The sequence below is a fragment of the Aethalodelphis obliquidens genome, unplaced genomic scaffold, assembly GCF_003676395.1.
Source record: "Aethalodelphis obliquidens isolate GAN/ISIS:26980383/991018 unplaced genomic scaffold, ASM367639v1 scaffold30, whole genome shotgun sequence".
Taxonomy (NCBI): domain Eukaryota; kingdom Metazoa; phylum Chordata; class Mammalia; order Artiodactyla; family Delphinidae; genus Aethalodelphis; species Aethalodelphis obliquidens.
In genome coordinates, this window is record NW_020837974.1 from 1725657 (window position 1) to 1734399 (window position 8743).

Here is an 8743-nt window from a genome sequence, read left to right on the forward strand (position 1 = left end):
CTCAGACCACTGGTAAGGACTCCAGCGAGGCCAGTGGGCAGCGAGGCGCCCGGGGAAGCACTGGGAACCCCGCCTCGGGTTACAGTGGGGACTCAGGAGATGCTCCTCCTGGAGACACACCATCCTCCCATTTGGCCTCTCTGACCCACTCCAACAGCCCTGCCCAGGGCCAGGTCTGTCACCTCTCCTGCTGGCTAGAGACGGGGCCCTCCTCACAGGAATCCGCGTCTCCTCAGGCCCCTCCAGCGCAAGCCCAGATTGCAAATGAGGCTTTCAAGCCGTCGAGACCACCGCTTCCAGCGCCAGCCGCTCTGCACACCTGACGCCCCGCCCCGCCCACCAGGCCCCCTCTCCCGCGAGACCCCGCCCATCAGGGTCGCCCAGGCTCTAGTGGCTCCCGGCACGTGGCCGCCCTGCCCACAGACTTGGGCGGGAGCCAAAACAACTCAGGGAAAGAGGCCTGTTTTTTAAAATTTGTTTATTTTAAAACATGAAACCCAAGCTGAATAGAAACCACAGAAATTACATTGACGAGATTTTTAGTATTTGCCAAGAAAAATAAAGCCCCCAGAGAAATAAAAATCAAACCCCAAACCCAGTTAAAAAAACAAAAACAAACAAAAAAACCCAGAAACACAGCGACAGCAACATACAGCCATGGCCCTACGGAAGTTGGAGAATGCCAAGCGGTTCAGGCCTCAGTTCCCCGCTCAGGACGCGAAATCACCTTGTGGGTGGAATGCAAGGGCCAGGAGAGAAGCCTGGGAGGGGGAGTTTTAACAAAATTACTTCGAGAGATATATGTAACAAATATAAAGTGGTGCGGCACACAAACATTATGGTTAAAAAAAAAAAAAAAAAACCCGCCCAAGAGGCCCTGGTCCCCGCTCGTCCCCCCATTTAGGGCTGTCACCCACGCACCCCTCCCGGCCGGGGCGGGGGTCCTGGGGTAGGGAGGGAATGGAGCTTGGACTGGGATTGCATAGTGAGATGGGGTGGGCGTGGAGGGGCATATAGGATCAGGGCTTCCGATCAGGCCCTACACCAGGCCAGGGGAGCTGGGGGAAGCGTGCGCCTGCACAAGGAGCCCCATCGGCGAGCGACCGGACTGGAACCCCTCCTGCCCGCCTAGCCCGTCAGGGGCCTCGGGGCGTCTCCCTCCCATCCACGTGGTAGAGGACCACTGCCCAAGATGCTGCAGGGCCTGCGAGGGGCAAGAACCACAGGTGCAGGGGTGGGAGCGGACGAGGGTAAGTCACCGGGACGGGACGGGTTAGGAAACGGCCTGAAATTAAACAGCAAAAAGAAAACCAAGGGCGAGATGCGCTCCCCCTCCAGGACCGAGGCTTGGTCTTGCACCCCTTTTAACCTCCCCCGTTTTCCTTTCTTCCGCCTTAGTGAGTAGAAGGAACTGGGCGGAGTCAGATGGGCGGGCAGACACGCACACGATGCACGCACGGAGGGGCTCTGAGCGGCGCAGGTCCCCGGCGCCCGGCTCTCACGCTATGTACATTCACATTTCGGCCTCGCGGGCCGGGCGGCCGTTTGTGCTTCCGAGCGGCGCCCCAGGCAGCACAGCCCGACGCCACCCCTCTGATCCGAGGCCGCGCGGGAATGCTCCGCCCAGGCGGTGGAGCCCAGAAAAACTTGTCGGTTGGGCTGTGGTACCGCCATATATGTGTATGTATGTGTATGTGTGTGTGGTGTGTGTGTGTACAGTGGGGGGCCTGGAGCACAAGGTGCCTTTCAGTGAGGTTTGGCCGTGTGCGAAGGCTCAGATGCGAGGCTGCGGGCCCTTAGGCCCACCTGGAGCACCCCCGTGTTTGCCTACTCACTCCCCCAACCCCGTCCAGGGCAGAGGCTGCCCCAGGAACGGGGGAGATGTGACCTAGTCCCAGGCCCACCCATGCTTTTGGTCCCAGATACCAGCACAAAGAAGGGATCACAGAGGAAGGTGGCCTCTTCCAGGCCACCCTGGGGAAGGGGTGCCCTGCCGCTCTGGGAGAAAGAGCCCCCCATGTCTGTAAACTGCCGGGCCGGCTGCTGTCTGCCCCGGCCTGGGGCCTCGTGTGGCTGCCAAGTGGCTCTCTGTTGCCCCTGGACTGACACAGGGCAGAGGCTGCACCTGGCCTCTCTTGCTTCAGGCTGGCTGGGCAGGGCTGGGACCGGCAGGGGACTTTCCAACTTGATCTGGGGGTAACACCCCCATCTGCGGCAGGAAACACAGCAAACATTGTACACTACGCCAAAAGCACCTTAGGGAAGCCTTATTCCCGCTTCACAGGTAGGGAGACTGAGGCCACAGGGACCTCAGTCCTACAGCCCAAGGGACATTCATTCCTGAGGACACGGTCCCCTGGCGCAGCGCCTGCCCAGGGAGGGTCTCCAGGCCCTTGGGCTGCCTCTCGATCTTCGACACCCCCCAGCAGCACCACGAGAAGAAACACCTCCTCCAGCCCGACTCCCAGCTGGCTATCCTGGGACTCAGCTCCGGCCTGGACTCGGCGTCACACTCGCGGGCTTTGGGTTGGCCAGGGGTGCTTTCTCTCGGAGGCTGGAGTGAGGTCAGTGGTTAGTCCCAAGAGGGGCGGCAGGGGCCAAGGGCACATTCACAGCCAGCTCGGGTCCAGCCCCCCGGCCGGCTCTGGGACACTGTGCCTGTCCTGGATGGAAAGGGAACCGAAAAGGGGGTGCCGCTCGGCCCGCCACCCCGCCTGCCCTAGAGATGACAAATGTGGTTAGTGCAAGGAATGAACCGGATGAAGCTGTCAAGCCTCTGGGGTGGGGGAGGGGTCTTGGCACCAAGAGGGCGGCCAGCACTCGATGAGCAGCCTGGGCTCCGCGTGGCACCCGCTGTCTCCTGCCGCCGGGGAGGGCTGGGTGCCACAGGCGGGGTGGGTGCTGAGGGAGAGAGCGCTGCTGGGAGGGAAGCAGAGAAAGTGGGGACCCGATGCAGAGAGCCTGGGGTGGGGCGGGGGGCGAGGGAAGGAAGGAGTTATAGCTGCTGCAGAGGCATGTGAAGGCGCCACAAGAGGGTCTCCACGCGCGGGAGACAAGCAGGCGGGTGGGTCCACACGGCCGTCCCTCCAGACGCCCAGCACACAGGGAGCACCGCGCTGCCTACAAACTAAGAGGTGAGGCACAGAAGCATCGAAGGAGCAGAGAGGCATCAGAGCTGTGGGCGGGGCGGGGCGGGGCAGCTGCCAGGCGAGGAGACGGCAGGGATCTGCAGGGACAGCACCAGCACGACACATCTGGCCCAGCGCAGGGCTCTGCAAATCCCCGAATCCTCGGAGGCAGAGGGGCACGGGGCTGGGGGCCAGGAGGGCCCGGGCGTCGCTGGCAGCACCCCCAGGTGTCCAGGCGTGTGAGCCAAGGAGAGGGTGCGGGCCCAGAGCCCCTGCGTCGCCACCAGCAGGAGCCTGCCGGGCATCTCCACGCCCCTGCAGGAAGGGGAGGAGGGGGGCGAGTGGCCACAGCGCGCCGGCAGCAGGCCCGGGGTGGGTGCGGAGGGTGCGGCAGGCAGCCGCGGGTGTAAGCAGCAAGGCCGGCCCGGGGAGGAGTGGGGCGATTGGCACGTGGGGCGGGTGGCTGTCGGGCGGTCTAGTGCCCGCTGCTGCTGGAGTTGGGGCGAGGCTGGCTCGTGGCGAGGTACTTCGCTCTCATGCTGGAAGTGTACTGCAGGGAGACAAGGGGAGGGGGCAGGGGGTCAGCGGGCACTGGGCACAGCAGGGCAGGGCCTCCATGGGGTGTGCCGGAGCACCCCAGGGTGGGATGGGGCAGGACCACGTGGCGGCACAGCTGACAGAGCCCTGGGAGAAGGGGCTCTGGGAGGGGCCAGCTGGTCCAGGGCCTGGACTCCTGAGCCCTGGCCGGGGCTGGGGGCAGTGACAGCCCCGGGGGGCAGAGGTCTGGCCGCCCACTCCCCAGGCTCCGGACGGGGACCAGCATCCTCTCCCAGTGAGATGAGCACAGCAGCCCCTGCTCCCGACTTGGGCGTGTGGCATCAGGCCAGGCAGCACTCTGCCCCGGCAAGAACCAGAGCTTGGAGGCTCCCCACTGCACCCGGCACGGGTCCTCCCCCTGCGGGATCCTGGCTGGGCGGCCAGGAGGAGTGTGTGGGCTCAGGCTGTGCCCAAGGGCCCAGGGTGGCGGACACCACAGGTCACAGGAGGGAGAAGCCTCCACAGCGGCTCTGCCCCGTCACCCCTGGGGAGGACCCCGAAGCCACCAAGGCCCCTCAGGCGGGGGTGATGCTGCCACCCACTCAGATGGGAACCAAACTGGGGGCTCCTTGTGGGTCACGGACGCAGGGACAGAGGCAGCTGGGCACGGGGACAGCCAGCACATCTCGGCCACTCTTGTCCAAGTGAAGCATGGACGCCTCACTTGATACACATGCATGTGCACGCGTGCTCACAACGAACACACGCGGAAGAGACGTGTGCCACACCAAGCAGTGTGCAGGGGCCACACGCCCACCCGGGGGCCGGAAGCCAAGGCACGCGCCCAGGGTGCCAGCGGGAAGGAGCCTGGCAGGCTGAGCCCGCAGCCACATGCCCCCAGCAATCCCTGGGGGCTCCGAACCCGAGGCCACACACCGCAGTGTGCAGATCAGGACAGACGATCTCCCTGGATTCCTGGAAGGGGGAAGGTTGTGAGCGCCCGTCAGCGGCCACGAAGGCGAGCTGGGAGGAGGATGGGCGGGCACTGGGAGCCAGGTCATTCCAGGGACGTGCAGCATGGGCTGGGGGGCGGTGGGCAGCAGCCCAGACCGCTGACGAGCCCAAGCAGGTGCGCGGCGCGGTGTGACGGCCGCAGCGGCTTTGTGCCCCTCTGCACGCGGCTGTGTGCACTTCCAGACACGTGGGGCGGCCCTTCGAGGGCCGGGCCTGCTGGCCGCACCCCAGGGCGCCAGGCACAGGTGTGCACGCGCACACGGGTTTGGGTGGCCGACTCGCTGGGAGGTGACGGATGGGCAGGGGCCAGCTGCAGCTGGGCCAGGGGTGAGGAGGGGGCTCTGTGCAGGGGCTCACTGCCCCTGATGCGAGGGTGACAGCCCAGGGCCAGGGTCTCTGTGGCTGGGCTAGGGGCCACAAAGCCCGCCCACCTGCACTGCCGCAAGCTGGCCCCGTGGGCGCTGAGCCAAGACAGCGCTGGGCCCTGTCTGATGAGCCAGCGCTGGCGATGGGCTAGCGGTGAGCAAAGGGTGTGAGGCACGGAGGTGTGGGTGCGCAGGCGGTGCAGGGCAGGGGACCCAGGTGGGTCAGTACCTGTCACTCTGAGGACACAGCCACCACAGCGTTCAGGCACTGTTCATGGGCTTAAACTGCCAACCCGTGTGGCCGCCAGAGTCCAGGGCAGCCAGATAGCGCTAGGAGGGCCCGGGGTGGGAGTGCAGGAAAAAGAGAGAGAGAGGGGGGCCTCAACGCCAGGGTGAGGGCCGGCCCACAGCAGGCCTGGGGTGCAGACCAGAGTGCCGACAGGAGGGTGGCCCGAGCATGACACGGCCTGAGAACCCGCACAGCCTGGGCCAGGGCACCCCAGGCCTGCTCTGTGCTGCAGGGCATGACGGGGCCGCCCCACGCGCAGGCGGGTATTTCTGAAGCAAGGTGGCCCTCAGCCTCTCTAGCCCTGTTCCCTGAGGCCCACCACCTCCAGGAAGCCCTCCAGGGGCCCCGGCCTCTCTACAAGCTCCTTTCCCACCCTGTCCCCTTTCTATGTCTCATTCCCAAGACCAGAGGGGACACCAGGCACAGATGGAAGAGCCAGGAGACGAGACCTGGCTTGAGTCCAGGAAGTTGAGGAAGGAAAAGAAGAGGAAGAAGGGCTGGGGTGGGAAGAGATGCAAGGGCCCTCGCCGGAGCTTGTGAGCTCACCCAGCCCCGTCTACACAGGCCAGATGCCTGCCTGAGAGCCCTGGCTGGGACCCACACTCAGGGCCTGCACTGCCTGTGAAGACCACAGCAGACACGAGGCGGCGGGGCGGGGCCCCTACCCACCCTCCGGCCCCAAGACTTACTGAAGGCGGCGGGGACTCGCGCCCGATGAGAGGGGTGTTCTCACAGCGGGGATTCTGGAAATTGGCATTCTGACTCCTGAGGTGAGAGGAAGGGGGGCTGTGAGTGCCCACTGGCCACGGCAGTCCCAGCCCTGGGCCAACGGGGCCCGTCCTGGAGCTAGCAGGACTCCACGCATCTTCCCCACCACTCTGCATACTGCCCGCCAGCAAGGGCCTGGGGTCCCGGGAGCCCGGCACACAGTGAAGGGCTCCGAGCAGGCCCACGGTGGCCACCTGCCAGCCTCAGCCCGGCCCCGCCGGCTGCCTGCCCACCACGTGGCCAGGCCCAGGGCCCTTGGCAACGTCATTCCCTGCATGAAACGCAGACGCTCCATCTGACAGAGTGGCCTCCCCGTGGCCTCGACCCAGGCATGTGGGAGCAGCAGGGAAGCCCACCCAGAGCCCGGACGGCCCCGGGAAGGCCCCTCCGCCTTCCGAGGCCCCACCCCTCCCCACTGCAGCAGCTCAAGTCCCTGCTCCCTGCAGTGGGGCTGCGTCCCCACTCCAAGCCACGGCAGCCGTGCATGCCGGCCACAGAGTCCCAGGCAGCCCATCCCAGGGCTCGGGTCTGCCGTCCCAGCCTGGGCTGCCCCGCCCGCTCCCAGCACGCCTCACTCACATGTACTCGGTGACCGGGGCGTTGCTGACAGTGTGTGCTGCGGCCGGGATGCTGGTCTCGCTGCCATAGCTGCTGCCGCAGCTGTACAAGCTGGGCATGTGGACGCGGTAGAGGCTGTCGTGTGCCGGCCTCGGCCCTGGGGCGGCCTCCTCCCCCCCATCCTCATCGGGGCCCCTGCAGGGAGGGACCCAGCAGAGCTTCAGGCCCTGGCGTGAGGCAGCCAGCCTCAAGACCCACAGGGGCTCAGCTCTTGTGCAGACACAGCTGCTTCCAATCCTGGTTCTGTCACCTACCCACAACGGGACTGTGGGTAAGTCGCCCGGGGACACCAAGGAACCCGCACCTCAGCCTGTGCACACGGACACCAACTGTCTATTAAAAAAAAGGGACAGGGCCCCTCCTGGGGGAGCACAGACGGCCAGGTGCCTGCCGTCCCAGCCCGCCCCGGGAGGCCTGAGCCCAGTCCTCCAGACTCCGCCGCCCTCTGGCTCCCTGCCCGCCACTCCAGCCAGGCCGCTGCAGGGCGAGCCCAGGGAGCCGTGGGCCAGGCCCCTGGTGCTCCGGTGTGTGGTGCCTCACACGCTGCCTGGTCTGGACGGGACTTGGGACTGGGCTGCCTGGTGGTGAGGGTACAGGCCAGCCAGGCCTGGGCTCACGTCCCACCTCCCCACCACCGGCTGGGTGGCCTTGAGCAGAGGGTCCCTCCGCCGTGCCCCTCGTAGTGAGACAAGTGGGGTCGCAGCAGCAACTGACCAAGTGCCAATTCCCAGCCAAGCCCAGGGCCGAGCGCTTGCGTGCGGTGGTTCATCTAGGGCTCACGTCACGCTAACAGCTTGTACTCTTCTAACCCCCATCCTACAGGCAGGGAGACTGAGGCCCAGAGTGGTTAAGTGACTTGCCTATGGTCACCCAATGAGCAAGGGTACAGCTAGGACCTGAATCCAGGCCATGAGGTTCCAGGGATGTGCTCTCAGCCACTCCCCTACAGCTGCCATCTTTACGACCGCCCCCATCACCACTCCCATGAGTACCACTGTCATCACCATTCTCCCCATCCTCAGCATCACAATCACCACACCACCTCCAGCACCACCGTGACTAGCACCATCGTCACCATTACTGCCACCGCTAGCAGCAACACCATCCCAACAGAAAACAGTAGAGTAGAAATGCAGACGAAAGGAAGCGATCTGAGCTGGGCTACTTGCCAGACAAGGTGGGCCACCAAGAGACAGCCACAGCCCAGGTGGGAGACACAGCACAGGGGCTCGAGGACGGCGGGCCTGGCACACCCGTGCACCACTCAATCCAGCACTGACTGCAGAGACTGAGGCAGGGGCCACCAGGACCACTACTTCAAAGATAAAGACACAGTGGCCCATGGGAGGTAGCTGCCCCCCTGGTCACCCAGCTGAGGGGGCCCCGGAGGCCAGGGCCATGTGGGGCACTCCCTGCAGAAGCTCTGAGTCCCCCAGTCAGCTGATCTCCCCCATCAACAGCACTGCACACCTGCACCCAGGGGTGGGGGGACGGATGAGACATCCTGAGCCCAGCCAGTCAGAAGTGGGGAGGGCTGTGGGCACAGAGCCAGCAGCAGCAGGCAGGGCACCCTGGTTCCGCCTGCCTGCTCCGGACTCGAGTGGCGCCTGGACCGGGACCGCCTCTGGGCTGTTGCTACAGAGGCCCCGGGAGTGTCAAGAGGTGAGGAGGCCTTCCTGCCTGTCTCCTGGCTATGACATGGGGTGTCCAGAAGACACGGCCCCAGCTGCTGTGTGGCCTGGGGCAGGTTCCAGGACCTCCCTGAGCCCCTCACCTCTTCTGCTGCCAGGTGTGTGGGACACTGCAGACGATGGAGCTGAACATGAGGGCTGTGACAAAGGAGAAGAGGGCCAGGTAGATGAGGCCCTCGACGCCATCGTAGCAGAAGCCTGTGAGGGCCTGCACGTAGTCCTGAGGGCAGGCGGACGGGGACACAGACGCAGAGAGAGAGAGAGAGAGAGAGAGAGAGAGAGAGACAGAGAGGGGGAGAGAGAGAGAGAGAGAGAGAGAGAGAGAGAGAGAGA

The 8743-nt window shown here is 65.2% G+C and overlaps 1 protein-coding gene across 2 annotated transcripts in view; it reads right to left on the minus strand.

Moving 5' to 3' along the window:
• Positions 1 to 461: 461 nt before the first annotated feature.
• Positions 462 to 8743, minus strand: part of TTYH3 (tweety family member 3) — a 29140-nt gene continuing 20858 nt past the window's right edge. The window contains exons 11-15 of one of the 2 annotated variants that reach the window (XM_027125623.1): positions 8494 to 8630; positions 6681 to 6854; positions 6023 to 6098; positions 5274 to 5374; positions 462 to 3678 (exon numbers count right to left, since the gene is read on the minus strand). In XM_027125623.1, coding sequence (XP_026981424.1) covers positions 5306 to 5374; positions 6023 to 6098; positions 6681 to 6854; positions 8494 to 8630 — 456 coding nt within the window. In that variant the 3' untranslated portion in view covers positions 462 to 3678; positions 5274 to 5305. The remainder of the gene's footprint in view (positions 3679 to 5273; positions 5375 to 6022; positions 6099 to 6680; positions 6855 to 8493; positions 8631 to 8743) is intronic. The other variant, XM_027125622.1, reaches the window with a different exon arrangement.